General features: G+C 32.5%; 2 protein-coding genes across 5 annotated transcripts in view; one reads left to right on the plus strand and one right to left on the minus strand.

The window, feature by feature from the left end:
- LOC147843211 (uncharacterized) overlaps window positions 1-15,699 on the plus strand; it is a 501,869-nt gene that overhangs the window by 265,594 nt on the left and 220,576 nt on the right. The window lies entirely within an intron of this gene.
- unm_hu7910 (un-named hu7910) overlaps window positions 1-15,699 on the minus strand; it is a 77,611-nt gene that overhangs the window by 8,597 nt on the left and 53,315 nt on the right. For 3 of the 4 annotated variants that reach the window (XR_015496286.1, XM_087261929.1, XM_087261930.1), the window contains 7 exons: window positions 13,805-13,890; window positions 13,623-13,709; window positions 13,396-13,546; window positions 9,827-9,963; window positions 9,617-9,715; window positions 7,612-7,701; window positions 7,386-7,523 (listed from right to left, as the gene is read on the minus strand). Coding sequence is in view for 2 of the 4 variants with exons in the window: in XM_087261929.1 (XP_087118055.1) it covers window positions 7,386-7,523; window positions 7,612-7,701; window positions 9,617-9,715; window positions 9,827-9,963; window positions 13,396-13,546; window positions 13,623-13,709; window positions 13,805-13,890 (788 nt within the window). In the remaining 2 variants the exon portion in view is untranslated. Of the gene's footprint in view, window positions 1-7,385; window positions 7,524-7,611; window positions 7,702-9,616; window positions 9,716-9,826; window positions 9,964-11,943; window positions 11,973-12,743; window positions 13,547-13,622; window positions 13,710-13,804; window positions 13,891-15,699 lie in introns of those variants that run through there. The other variant, XR_015496287.1, reaches the window with a different exon arrangement.

Raw genomic sequence — 15,699 nt, forward strand, 5'->3', positions numbered from 1 at the left:
ATTCATAAAACGTGTATACACACCTATAAATTACTCGCATATACACCTATACTACTGGATGTTCAAAACAACATGGATGAAACTTGTGTATATACATATAAACTTGACGCATGAATACACCCACATACACACGCACATACATATAAACTCGATCCTCACATAAACACTCACATTAACACACGCACATACATATAAACTTGCTGCATGCAAACACACCTATACACTCTTGCATATACATATAAACTGGATTCTCGCATAAATACCCTCATTTACATGCACATACATATAAACTCGCAGCATGCAAACACACCTATACATACTCGCATATACATACAGTATAAACTCTGTCTATGCATATACACCCTCAACAACACGCGCACATACACAAACTCACTGCATGCAAACACACCTATAACATCTCGCGCAAACATACAAAAAATAAATAAATAAATAAAATTCACAAACATTTATCACAAATCTGGTTATTGCAAAGCTTATGAAATAGAAATAATGTGATTAATAGAGGGATTAAATATGTTAAATTATGAACATATGTTATATAAAATATTAGTCTATATAAATAGACTATTCAAAATAAGAAATGTTTTTATTTAAAACCTTTTCATTTAATTAGGTAATTACATACACAAATATAAATGGACAGATAGAACCCTTAAAGGACGTTCAAAAAGCAACCAGAATTATAAATATAAATGTATACTCAAACTAAACTCCTCTATTCTATTGCAAATGTTAATGTAGCCTATAGTCTTCTTGTTTTGTTTTTTACATTTTTATAATTATTTACAATGTGGGTGTCAAAATTGCAAGATTTTGGTATAATTTTGCTTGTTAATTATTCAGCATATACAAAAAAAAAAAAAAAAAAAAAAAAAAACGCTGATTAAAAGTCTCTGCTCATCATGTTGGTCAAGTTAACCCCCATGGAAAAGCTATGTATATTATCTGGACACTCCTTTTGTGTTTAATAACTACTACTTATATTTTTACAGCAGCTGGCATCCAGCATTTTGGTGCATTAGCCTGTTTATTGGTGACAGGAAAACCCACTTAAGTGCATTCCTGCCCCCTACTGGACATAAGTGTGTATCATAACATAATGTATCATATTTTACAGTCTATGATCATAACCCTTGACGAATAGTGACACCAATAATAAAACAAACATAAAAAAAACTAATATTAGACAAACATATTTTATTCAAAATGATTACTTAAGCAACTTTATATTTATTAAACCATAATAATATTTCCAATAATTTAATTGCATAATAAACCTTTAATTTTGCAGGAGCATTCCTTTGCATTACCTTTTTATTTATTTATTTTTTAGAATTAGGATAATCTATTTTCATAATTCAACAGATGTAATTTCTCTAATAATCACATTATTTCTGTTTCTTAAGGTTTGCAATAACCTGATTCATGACAAATAATAATCTTGCTTATTACACTCAAAGGACTTTTACGTTGAAATTAAACGACTTCCTTTTAAAGTGAAAAAACTTCCTTTTACTGTGAAAATTCATGCATACACACATATGAAATCACTTGCATATATGTATATACACAACTAACTGTATATATGTTTGTGAATTTTATTTTGTATGTTTGCACAAGTGTCATTTGGATGTTTATGCACACATCAAGTTTATATTCTTATGTGAGAGTTTACGGGTGTATATGCATAGATCAAGTTTATATGTATATGCAAGAGTGTATAGGTGTGTTTGCATGCAGCAAGTTTATATGTATGTGCGTGTGTTAATGTGAGTGTTTATGTGAGGATCGAGTTTATATGTATGTGCGTGTGTATGTGGGTGTATTCATGCGTCAAGTTTATATGTATATACACAAGTTTCATCCATGTTGTTTTGAACATCAAGTAGTATAGGTGTATATGCGAGTAATTTATAGGTGTATATACACGTGTTTTATGTATGTGTTGATAAGCAAAGTTTGATTTAAATCCTATACGGCACCTCATACATATACGATGACTTGCACACACTGTTAATGTGGCTGCGCAGAGAGGGATGGGCGTTCACCAGATGTCAGGTAACTGCGCAAACTTTTCTGTAACCGTGCTGTGCGCTTTGTGTTTGAACCTTTGAGAGTGCTGACTGACAGGTGCGTGAGGTCAGAAAACACGACGAAGCTTTCAGTTAAAATAAACACAGTTTCTATAGTTATACTTTATTTATAGATAAAGGTATATGACTGTATATAATCACTCTATCTTGCTGGAGTTTATAGCCGTTTCGCTTTACTTCAGGACGCATTAACACCGCTCTGAAGGTCTAATCGTTGTTTTAAGTTATCCAGAGCTATATGAATATACAAATCTTGAATATCACAATAGTATTAAATATTACAATTGTAACAACACAGACAGCAACACTTTTGCACAATCGATACCCAGCTGATTCAGTCGTTCATAAGAGGACCGCGCCTCTTCTTTTTTCCTTGTCAACATAAAGGCAGTAAGGTGCGCCTTGTTTTCGGCCACTTGTTTAACTGCAAGGCATACTTAATTTGCGGGATGATAACGTATAACCCGTGCCTACAGACACATTTGCTAAAAAAAGCATAATGGAAGAAGAATATTGCTGTTTGATACAGACCTGTTGATACTAAACCAGCGCTTATGTTGACCTGGATCTGCGTAATAAACGCAACAAATAGGCTTTACTTTTTATTTTACAGCTTAAAGCATGTACGCAGATTTATGCAATATCATATTTAAACAAACTGTTTACAAAAAGTCTACATATGAGCGCGTGTTGTTGTCTTTTCATCAGGCAGCGCGCGCACTTGAACCGCGAGGGAGAGAGAGGAAACCATAGACTATATCAGGACATAATCTTTAAAATAAGGATTTCTATTAAAATGTAAAAGGTTTTGTGATTATAATAATAACAGCGGGGCATTAAATAAATGCATATTTTCCGTGGAGCGAGCAATTTGAGGAAGTCTGCGATTTTTATTTGACGGAAGAAATAAACATATGATTGGAACAAAAAGCCTGTCCCGGTTATTAAAAAAAAATCAGTCAGTATTTTCGTTTTGTAAAATAAATTAATTATTTAAGTGAAAATAATTTAGGGCAGTCCTATTTATTTTATTAATTTTATTTAGATTATTCTGCTCTTCTGTGCTAAACACTGCAGGTGCGTGAAGATGCTCTGTTGTTCTGTTCCGCTATTAATATATAAAAATAAATCAGTATTTTAAAATGCAATATTTAATATGTCATACACAAAATAGACACGTCAATTTGTTTAATATAAAATTAATAGTAATCTGACCAGTTAACCGTTAATAACCGATTAATGAGCGGCGGTTGTCGGTTAGCAAAATTAACCAAATGAGCATCCCTAGATATTTAATTTACTTTTTCTATGCAAGAGAACTTGATTGAAAAATAATTTTCAACATGCTTGAACCATCTAAACAATGGAGTTTAGTTTGGTTTTTCAACAGTATTTTGTTACAAAGAAAACAGAAGTGATATAGCTTTGGCTATTTATTTATTTTATATATGGCTATTTATATTGTTAATAATTTGCATAGTCAATATTGTTCTTTGATGTTTAGTTTATAAAGATTTTTCAAATGTTATTTAATTAAAAATAGTTTTAGAAATCTTTTTTTTTCCCAAAAAAATAAAATAAAAAATCGTGATACGAATCGAATCGTGGGTCAAAAATCGTGATACGAACCGAATCGTGGGTTTGGTGTATCGTTACAGCCCTACTGGTTAGGCATCAACTCTTCTGTCAAACTGTGGCCAGCACTATCCTTCTTTCATTTTGCTTCTTTGGCAAAATTTGTCTGTGGTTGCACATGTTACTAATATGTGTTGCCCATTTAAGCAGCCAATTAAAAATAATATTTTTTAATCGTTTAACTGATACCATTAATTGGTTAAAAACGCATCCTTTTGGTTAACTGTGAATCGGTTATTATGAGCTTCCCTAGTTGCATCATTGTGGATCTGATCACCATTGCATGTGTTGTCATTTGTTTTTGCAGCATAACTGTTCCATTTTTACACACTTGTATCTTTAGTGCAATTTATTAGACAAGAATGAGAAATATTAATGTGAGATGCATTTGACAGATTTTTGTTTGATTATTATTTCTACTTTTATCAAAATAGTGTGAAAACAATTAACACAGTGAGAAGTCTGAGTTTTAATGGGATAGTTCAAATAAATATGAAAAATTCGGTCTTCATTTACTTTTTGCAAACCTGTTTGACTTTCTTCTGCTGAATACAAAAGAAAATATTTTGAAGAAAGCTGGAAACCTATAACCATTCACTTTCATAATATTTGTTTTTCCTGCTATGGAGGTAAATGGTTACAGATTTTAGCTTTCTTTAAGTGAAGTTTTTTTTAAACTAATTTCGAGAGAAGCACACTCGGATAGTAAATGCAAAGTATTCTCCCATAAACAACCAAGCTCATCCTACCTCTATCATCTCATAGACTTTGCATCCCTCCTCCACCCCAACTCCACACCTTTAACCAGATCTACTCTAAGTATGGGGAGGGGACTCTTTCTGGGATCAGCCTAAACACTAGGCATGTTCCTCTGCCTCTCTTGAGAATGAGCTCAGATGTCTTTTCGGCCTCAAAGCCCTCTCCCCGGACAGCATGCCAAATATGCTCATGTTATGCAGATTTTTTATCTATGCATGGGTGCGAACTCGTGAAAATATCTTAAGTCTTAAACAGAATGCAGAAACTCACTAAAGTTGAAAAGGGTAGAATACACTGAGGGAGAGTAAACAGGCCTATTAAAAGGGATGGTTTTTTTCTCAATATTTTTTGCAGCGGTTCACCTCATTTTCTATTAATTTATGAGGTTCAAATATTGCATTTTAGTGAAATTAAGCACACATTTTTGGATTAGCTTGTTGGAGGGTTATTATTACCATACTTTTTGATGCAACAAATATATTTCCTGTATTGTTGTCAAAGTGCTTACCATACTATCTTATGTTAACAAACATTTGTGTTTTTTTACAAATGTTAACATGTACATTGATACAGTTTTATAAATAATTTACTGAGATTACAATTTTAAATGAACATTTATGAACAAAGAAATCTGAAAAAATATGTACTTTTTTAAATGCCAATTTATTATCATACATCATTAAAATAAAATAAATTAGGGATCTGTTAAAACTTGTTTTAAATTAAAAACTGCAGCCTATAGGTCAGGGGTCAACAATCTCATTCCTGTAGGTCTGGTGACCTGCAGGGTTTAGCTCCAACTTGCCTCAACACACCTGCCTGGGTGTTTCAAGTATACCTAGTAAGACCTTGATCAGATTGTTCAGGTGTGCTTGATTAGGGTTGGAGCTAAAATCTGCCGGACACCTGACCTCCAGGAACAAGTTTGGTGATCCCTGCTACAGGCAATTGACAAACTTGCCAGCTGATTTCCTCAGTCAGAATTTGTCTATTTAAATAATAATTAAATTTGTCTTAAAGCTTTCTTCTATTGGTTATTTTCACAATTTATGATGGAATACTTTCAAAACATGGGCCAAATTCTAGACTGTCACTCAAACCACGCCTTTCGAACAACTAGAACATCCTGATTAATAATTTTAATTTTTTTGGAAGAACTATCTCATCAAGTCTTCATTGTGTGCGAGTAGCCAGTAGGTGAGTCTGTCGCCTGTCAGCGGGTTTTTAAAGAAACTTCACTATAGACGTGAGCATTTGGCTATGGTCAATATTTGTGCACAGTTTGCATGATGATCTAGTTCTGGTTTTTGTTTTTTTAAATAAATGACACAGTAAATGCATACTTCCAAGATTACACCATCAAACTTGCATCACATATTTACAGATTTAATTATGTTTTAAATTACATAAGCATTTGTTTACAGATTTGTTTATTTAATTATACTGTACAAATGTATCTCTATTTTTGATACTATATATAGCTTTACTATGAGTAGTTTACTATGTTTTTTTCTTTTTACATAATTCAGAAAACATATATGAAAATAGCATTTCACTTTAAGATATTTTAGGGGTTCTTTGAATAAATGCTTCAGCGGGTTTGGTATATCAATTACCAAAAAAGGAGATCAGTAAGACAAAATACAGTAAAAAAATAATAATAATAATAATAAATATATATATATATATATAAATATATACATATATATATATATATATATATATAAATATATACATATACATATATATATATATATATATATATATATATATATATATATATATATATATATATATATATATATATATAGTGAATGATGTGATTGTCTAATTAGAATCAAGACTGCAGTGTAAATTAATTTAAGTTCTACTATCGATCAGCCTCATGTCACTCTAAACACTGAAGTAATGTGGTCATCTTCTGAATACACATATATTCACTTTTCTCCGGTCCTCGTTTAGGGTAGTTCACTTACGGCCTTTTATGGTCTCTGGAGACCTCAGGCAACAAAATAAAAAATGTCATTTGACACTGTTAATTACTGTTTGTACATTTGTAGAGTTCTTGGTGGATTTATGATATTTAAAAGAAAATGTATTATTATTTAACGGGTATTAAAACAGTGTTTTATGTGCAATTCATTTAATAAAATACCCACATTTATAAACAACATTCATAGGCATAACATGGATCATTTGATATGGTTTCAGGTTTCCCACTCTTATAGCCAAAGGTCAAATTCTCTGAATTTCACAGGCTAAAAAGCTCGATTTTCAAGCTCAAATTTCCTTGACTTTCAATGTCTTAATATACCTTTAAGAATTCCATAATATTAAAGAAATTACATGACCCATGGGAGCACTGTGGTTTAGTGTAATGTCTTTTTTTGAAATGCAGATAATTTTGTATAATAATTGCAGAGCTCTATTTGTTTGCTACTTGATTAAGAAAAAAGGGATAAAAGACCCACATTTCAACCTTTTTATTCAAGGGGATAATATGAATAATTTAACATGGTTTAGTGAAAGAATTGTCAATTTTTTGGAAAAAAAAAAACAAAAAAAAAAACAGCTATACAATTTAAAGATGATCACTTTTACCAGTGCTTTTACCAATGGCTGCAGAGTACCATTATTTGCTATTTGACTAACTGAAAGAAGTTTTTTTTACATGTTGGATCAGAGTTTTGGGTGAACAGACTTTCAGTGTAGAGACAGAAATGTCTCCAATTGCCTTAAAAATATCATTGTGTCCTGAAGATGAAGTCTTATGGGTTTGGAACAACGTGAGGGTGAGTAAATGACGACAGATTTGCATTTTAGGGTGAATTAACCCTTTAAGTAACTGTAAAAGACTGTATGCATGCAGATCATTACCTTTACTAAGTCTGTATATCCAGTCTGTTCTGCTGTCCACCAGGGCTGTGCACGGAGCCCTTGCACATTATACAGAGATCTCTGCCATAGAGAGGCAAAGTGACCCCGCTGATGCCCAGCCTCATACCAGTCATAGGCCTAAATGCATGAAAAAAACTCACACTTAAAACTTAAAATTGACTGACTTTCTCTCTGTAATAACTCATAATCCCCATGTTCATCTTACACTGCTGTCTCCAACTCTTTGTAAGGCATCTCCGAGATGAAAGTAAAACCTGCCATCATCAGTTCCTGGCTCTCCCGACTCCAAACCCTCCTTTATATACACACAAACCATAAAGAAAAGATTAGTTCATATCTTTGTGTACAAGTGGAAGCATATGCAGTACTAGTTTCTTTTCAAAACAATTAAGATATTTAATAAAAAGGAGCTAATAATTCTGACTTCAACTGTACAGTATATGTGTATTTACGGTTGAAGTCAGAATCATTAGCCCCTCCTTTATAAAATTTTTCCCCAATTTCTGTTTAACGTAGAGAAGATTTTTTTCAACACATTTCTAATCATAATAGTTTTAATAACTCATTTCTAATAAATTATTTATTTTATCTTTGTCATGATGACAGTAAATAATATTTGACTAGACATTTTTAAAGACACTTCTATACAGCTTAAAGTGACATTTAAAGTCTTAACTAGGCAAGTTAGGGTAGTTAGGCAAGTTATTGTATAACCATGTTTTGTTCTGTAGACAATCGTAAAAAAATTGCTTAAATGGGCTAATAATTTTGTCCTCAAGCTGGCTTTTAAAAAATTAAAAACTTCTTTTATTCTAGTCGAAATAAAACAAATAAGAATATAAAAAAATATTATCAGACATACTGTGAAAATTTCCTTGCTCTGTTAAACATTTATTTTAAATATTGTCTTTTATAAACATCTTGAATTAATGTCTAATAAATTGTATTGGCACATAAATTTGATCTGCCTATGCCAAATATAAGCATTACGCTATTTTAACAAGCAGCAAAAGATGAAAGTATTTCTTTTAAACAGTAAAATATGATTGTTACAACAACAAGAAAAATATGTCATTGTTTCTGCATATTAAAGACTTTAAGAGCTTTTTAAGAATATTATGAATGATATTTCAGGCTTATACAGAGTTAAACACTAAGAATTTTTTCCCAATGACCTGGTTGGGCCAATGAAAGATTTGGTCCCACTTTATATTAAGTGGCCTTAACTAATATGTACTTACTTAGGAATTAATAGTTTGTTACAATGTAAATACATGTATTTACTGTGTACTTATGCTTGATTTAATACATGTATATAATTACATCTGTAATTAACTTTTGTAATTACATTTGTAAATACACTGTTGACCATCCCTTACACCTTTACCTACCCTTAAACCTACCCATGCCACCAAACCTGTCCATAACCAAACCTCTATCCCAACACAAAAGCACCACAAGTGTTCTCATTCATTAATTTTTTTGTCGGCTTAGTCCCTTTATTAATTTGGGGTCGCCACAGTGGAATGAACCGCCCACAAGTGTTTTCAAATACATTATAAACACAGTAAGTACATTGTATTTATTTTTATGTAAGTACATAGTAGTTAGGGACACTTAATATAAAGTGGGACCAAAGATCTTAACGTGCCCCATCATAAAAAAAAAACTTATTTAATTATTTTTAGAAACTTATTTTAAATAATCTGTCAAAACAAGCAAACTCTAGTTTTATACATGCACTTTTTGCAGTATAACCTTTTTTAAAAATAAAATTAAAATAAACAAATGTATGCTTCTCACCTCAACTTACCTAAATACACAAAGAACTTTTAACAAATGTTATAGTAAGAAGGATAATTAAATCATATTGGTAAATAGTTAATAAATAAAACATTTGTTAAAGGTTTTGTTGATTGTTGATGATTAAGTAGGCATTGGCCAGGATGGAATAGCTCAAACATAAGAAAATTAAGACCTTTTTAAAATGATTTAAGACCTACAATAAAATACTTAGACGAATTTAGCACTTTTTAACGCCCAAAATTTTGTTTTTACACATTGTATTAAGCTTTGCCATTATAGAAATACTATTTAACTAATACGTAATAATTTTAACTTTTGAATATATTTAACAATGTTAATCTCCTTACTGTTTTTTATCAAATAAATAAAACCATTTATGAAGCCATCATTTAAATCCCAATTACCCTCAGGTACGGTATGCTCTCTGCAATCTTGTTTTCGGATTTAAGTATGAACCCGTAATGCACTTTAGCAAATCCATCCCTTGGGGCACTGGCTAAAACCTGAAGAGGAAATCAGAAAGAGGAGAAATCATTAAATCGTTAGATTTCCTTAAAATCATTATGCATCAAATGTAATTACAACAACAGCATCATCATCATAATATTGCTTACCTCTTCATATATTTGTTTCGCACTCTTGTTGTCACCCAAAAGCAGATGTGCTACTCCCAAATCATTCTTAAGGCTGATGTCTTCGGGAAAAATCTGGACTAGCTTCTCCAAAGTAGCTAAAGATCCCCTCGTACGACCTGCATGGTAAATTTGGAATCTTCTTAGAATGTCATTGACATGTGTGTCTGTTTCAGGGGTTAAGAGTTAGTTCACACCAAAATAAAAATTGCCATCATTTACTTGTATAATATCAAGACCCTTAAGAAATGTGTTCACAATTAATTACATTTTTAATCCAACATACCAAATTTTTGTTCCTCCATTATATTCAAACAATCTTTGATGTTTCAAAACAGTTATATCCATATGAGTTTGGAAGTTTCATCCAAGCCTTTTGAAGAGACATGACCTCTTTATTTGTTGAAATTGTTGGCTTTTACTTGCATATAATCACTGATCAGCAAACAAATGTTTAAACGAACTTTATAGGTAAAAAAAAGGACATTTTGCTCTTTATAGATACATTTTTTATGACCATAAAGCAAGTAACACACAGAGTTTCTTTTCTTTTACTATTCTATTCTGGCAGAATCCCACTGTTTGCTTTTATTATTTAAAAAAGTGCCTTGTTTTGCCATTACTGTGAATGTAAACAAAGAAATTAAAATCTTTAAAGATTTTAAAGACATAGTAGTATGGTATACATTTGTGGCAAAAATTGACAGTAACCTATGTACTTTAAAAGAAAATGACGCTGAAGGGTGTTTTTTTTATATTTGTTTTGAAAAAGTAAATAAATTGAGTGGCCATAAAAACCTGCCATTTTAGGTTGATAAATAAAAGGCCAACATTTCCATGTTCTGCTTGATGTACTGTTAATCACACAGACCAGCCGTGAATGATCTGTCCATCATAGACAGTGCGTTTAAAAACATACTCGACATTAAACTGATTAAGCCAATAATACAATTTTATTTAACCAAGCTACTTTCTCTTTGACTAACATTAAGTCGAATAATAGGATGCAGCCCTAATTAAAAAGATCATGTTTTGAAGATCATTGGTACGTAATAACATCAGAGTGAGTAAATGATGACAGCATTTTCAATTTGGGGATCTGAAAAAAAAAAATCTCTATGCATGAGCAACAGTGGTCAATGCTGAGGAAACATTTCTATTATTCTTTATTTTTAAAGGTCCAGTGAAGGGCTTCGAAATGTGCATTTTTTTTTATCAAGTTTGATGTAATCTCAACTGAAACACTAAGAGGGTGAGAGAGTGGCTCCTCCCCTTAAAAAACAGCCAATGACATACTGTTTTATCACAGCTCTGCCAGTAAGAGTGGTTGAGCTCAAGCGCATCAAATGAAAAGCAAATGAGCAGAAGGGGGCGGGACATGTCAGATACTAGAGAGCATTTGATTGATCAAGATTTTATGAGGTGGAGTGAAAAAAAAACATTTGTTGGATTATTTAGCTGCATGTGACAAACTGCAAGCTTTAGATGTTTTTATCACTTTTATATCTTTATATTTTGTCAGTTTTTGAGCACACTTGCTTCCTGAATTTTTTTGTATGTAATTTTCGCGTGTTGAAAAAAAAAGAAATCATGTTGTGTCAATAGTATTGCCACGCTGCCTTCGAAACTTTCGTCCGTCATAAAGAAATTCGGGTAACACTTTACAATATGGTTCATTAGTTAATGCATTTACTAACATGAACTAATCATGAACCACACTTGTACAGCATTTATTAATCATAATTGAACATTTACTAATGCATTATTAACATTTAAGTCCATGCTTGTTAGCATTAATTAATGAACCATGAGTTAACATGAACTAACAATGAACAACTGTATTTTTATTAACTAACGTTTATTAACATGAATAAATACTGTAGTAAATGTATTGTTCATTGTTTGTTCATGTTAGTAAATGCATTACTTAACAATAACTAATGAACCTTATTGTAAAGTGTGACTGAAATTCGAAATGGGTTAGTGATTTTCAGTTTTGACATTTAAGAGCTACCATATAAGCGAACGGCAAAACACAAAATGACGTCACTTTAGCCACAGATAACTTAATGACAAACACTGTACATAATATAAGACAAAATGTGGCGGACAGTTGAAAACCCATATGCTGGATTCAGTGACTGCCGCACTTCTTACCTGCTGCTGTTTAGGGGTATGTGTCCATACATTTGACGTACTGCCCATAAACATTATAATAAAAGGCACCTCATTGTTCGCTTCGGTCACTGTGGCCGCATTCTATTATAATGTCTAAGGTCTTTGTTCAGAATTTGTTTACATGCATAATATGTAAAGTATCATAAGCAATGTAGCAAAATTCCAATGATTTTCTGAAAAAAACTTTGCATTTGGGGATAATCCAGCGCAGCTCTTTGATAATGAGGAGAACTCTCCTTTCTCTTTATGCAGTACTGAATAAACACAATGTGTAACCTACTCATGTTTCTTTTTCTAGATGAGAAGAGAGGACATCACTGCTTGAATTGACTCCGAAATGTTTAGCTTTTTTCCACGAATGGATTAATAAGAATCTCACTCGCTGTGCAACGTTTGTCTACCAGACAAATTTTTCAGATTTGAAAAACTCACACAAAATATCAGACTTAAGTGTGCAAAGACCTTTAGGCCCAATCCCAATTCTGTTTTTGCTGACAAGGTATTTGAGTGTCATCGAGTGTCAGAATGTTGTGGGACTGCTGCAAAGGAGTTATTATTAGGGATTATAGATCGGGAAATTTATGGGTTTTTATTTTAGGCTTTTTTTTTTTTTTACATGATGGTTAAACACGCAAGTCATTATGAATATATTAAAATCATGTGTCTGTTGTAAAAATTAATTATAATGACAAAAAAAAAACTAATTTGTGGATCTCCTTACTTCCGGGTGTGGTCATCCTGCCATTGTGGCTGGTGTATTCTGGGAAATTTTTTTTACCCCTTGGTTTTGAGTGTGGTCCTGAAAAATCTTCATTCAAAGGGGTATTTAGCCCTTCCCCTTGGCCCTACGTCTTTAAGCTAAAAAAAATTGAACACACCTATTACGAGGGGTAGGGGTCAGGGGAAGGGCTAAGGGATAGAATTAGGATTGGGCCTTATTCTTCAAAAACTGTATGAGAGAGCAAAACCATTGGAATATTTTTGGCTCGAGACTTCTGGTCTCATTCACTTCAATTGATTAGATGTTAAAAACAGCTTGTTCTGCTGATTAATGTTGTTGCAAACTATTATATTATTCTATTTGTTATGTATAGTCATAAATACACCTGTTTGTAGCGCAAGTAGCTTGACCTTATTCTGCCATTTATTATTTCTAGTCATTTCTCCCATAGGGCAACTGATTTGGAAGTTCTAAAACAAATCGCAAAAACTAGTGCACTTCCGCATCACAGAATAAGGTCAATAGATATCCTTAAAACTAGCATCTAAAACTAGCATCTTTCTAACATCTAAACAATCTTATTATTTCACAGGACCTTTAACAATTGGATTTCACCATAGCTAGATGGCACATTAATGTTTAAAATATGTACCTAGAAACTGCTGCCTGTCTGCCCGTCTCTTCAGTGTGGCTTTGATGAGGTCTGGTGGAACATCTGGGAGCTCGGCTACTTCTCTGTATGTGTTCACCGCCTTCAGCAGCATCTCATTACTGCGCTTTTTCTCTGCCAAATCATCTTCAGCCTGAACACATGTTTATGAGTGCTCATAATATAACATAGACACATCAGCATTGCAACCTGTTATGATAATGTGTTACCTGTGCTTTACCGTATCTGCACCTCGGACTATGTGGATATTTCTGCACAAGATCTTCAAAAGCCTGCAGAGACTCCTCAACCTTTCCCTGAAGACAAAAAGACTATTAATTCTGTCTGCAAATTTTTACTAATCATATTTTATTTGTGCTGTAACAGAGCATCATTTTTGTATACATTTTACCTTCTTCCGTAGTTTCTCTGCAGAGTTGATTTCCGATTTGATTGTTTTGTCAAATTTATTAAGGAGCTTCGGTTTCTTCGCTTTGGCTGTAAGAGAATTCACCACAGCATAAGTCTTTCTTGAAGTGTTGTGCTTTTTACCCAATATCAATTCCATACAAATGATCTTAAAAATGCTTGAGCAGAGACAAATGTAGGTTGAATTGTTCTTACAAACTTGACAACTGTGGTTTTGTGGTGCTATTACGATATTTTAAGTTGTCTGGTGTCCTACTTAGGTAAAATTATAGGTCGAATTTATAAAGTCTGATTAAAAATCCTGTAAAATCACTTTCTATTTTAAAACATTTGAAAAGTGTTGTAATGACCATTCATGTGTTTTATTCTATGCATTTCAAATACTGATGAATAACTTCAAACTCTTTTCTTTCAAACTGTTGTTTTAGTAAGCCTATATGCTAACATATCATTTATCAACCGATTAGCCTGCTAGCTTATCATATACATTATGCATTTGAACTTGCACTTCAAGTGCAAATGCACATTGTTACATTTACCTAAAACTGTTAAATGTTTAACTTTATATAATAAATGATGTCTTTTAATCAGACGTTTACCACAGGGTCCTAAGCTGAACCCATTCCATTTATTTAAATGAAGTTCAACCTTTAACTGTATTAAATGTTTAAATAGTGCATGGCACTACCAGTAAAGTGTGTACCTTCAATGTAATGTCAGTTGCTTAAAAAAATCTCCCAAATGCATTAAATGTAAAGAGCTGTTTCCACCTGGTCACTTCCTGTCTTATTTTCTGATTAAATAGTTAAAAGATTGTAAAAAGGACTGGAGTAAAAGCCCTGCAAAACATTTTAAGCCTAATAAAAATCCAATCTCTCACTTTAGGAGGAGGTCTGGGACACATCCAAATCAAATGCAGCACCGAATTAGTGAACAGGTTTCATATTTTTCCCCTAGTTTCACTAGTTTAATACGTTTTAATTAGACATTTGTCAAATAAAAAGGAATAACTGTTGGCCTTTATAGTTATATAATAATTGTATAGTTTAACGGTCTCTGTTGGCCAGTTTAGCAAAGGAACAATACACAAGCCTTCAATACTTATCAAAGAACACATATTACGCAGACACATAATGTTTAATGATATTGATGATTAGCTAGGAGCATTTATATGTCAAACTTCAATTTAAAGCTTGCAATATGTTTGATAAATTTAACTCTATTGCATGTGCTCTATTCCTTAGCATGTGCTGTTTCAAACACTTTGAATCATTTTGTGAGGGCAATTGGTTCAATTTGAAGATTTAAAAAGCTTTGTTTCTGCCAAGCCGGGATGTGAATGAAAAGGAAAAAGTATAGAAACTTTAGATGTTTCATTTAGCCTATAATGACAGTAATCACAGAGCCCACCTTTTGAGCTTGATGTTAAATTGATGTAATGTTTTACTGGAACACAAGTGAAGTACAAAGCTTCCTGCACAGCCTACATAAAAGCTTACATTTCTGTAAACAAAAACAATACGTAAATAAAATATGGTGTATCCAAAAAAAACAAAACAAAAAGCGCTCTGGGGTAAGTTCAAATGTAAGGTCGGTGCTCTTTGGGTAAGGGATTCATCAAATCTGCAACAAGAATCAGTCCAAGGCACTCGAGTAAAGTGAAAAAATTAAAAAGCCTATATTCACATGGCTAGATCTCTAAAAACCAACGCGTTTCGGCAGAAGTCTGCCTTCATCAGGGTAACAGTGATCAGGTGCGTCTAGAGTCTCTTTTGAGTACTACGGTCACATGACTCATTTAAACATCTCAAATGGCACTCAAATAATTTAACAAGCAAACTCTACTACCATCATAAATTCGGCATAGATACACAAACA

The sequence above is a fragment of the Danio rerio genome, chromosome 7 (genome assembly GCF_052040795.2).
Source record: "Danio rerio strain M-AB ecotype USA chromosome 7, GRCz13ab, whole genome shotgun sequence".
Taxonomy (NCBI): Eukaryota; Metazoa; Chordata; class Actinopteri; order Cypriniformes; family Danionidae; genus Danio; species Danio rerio.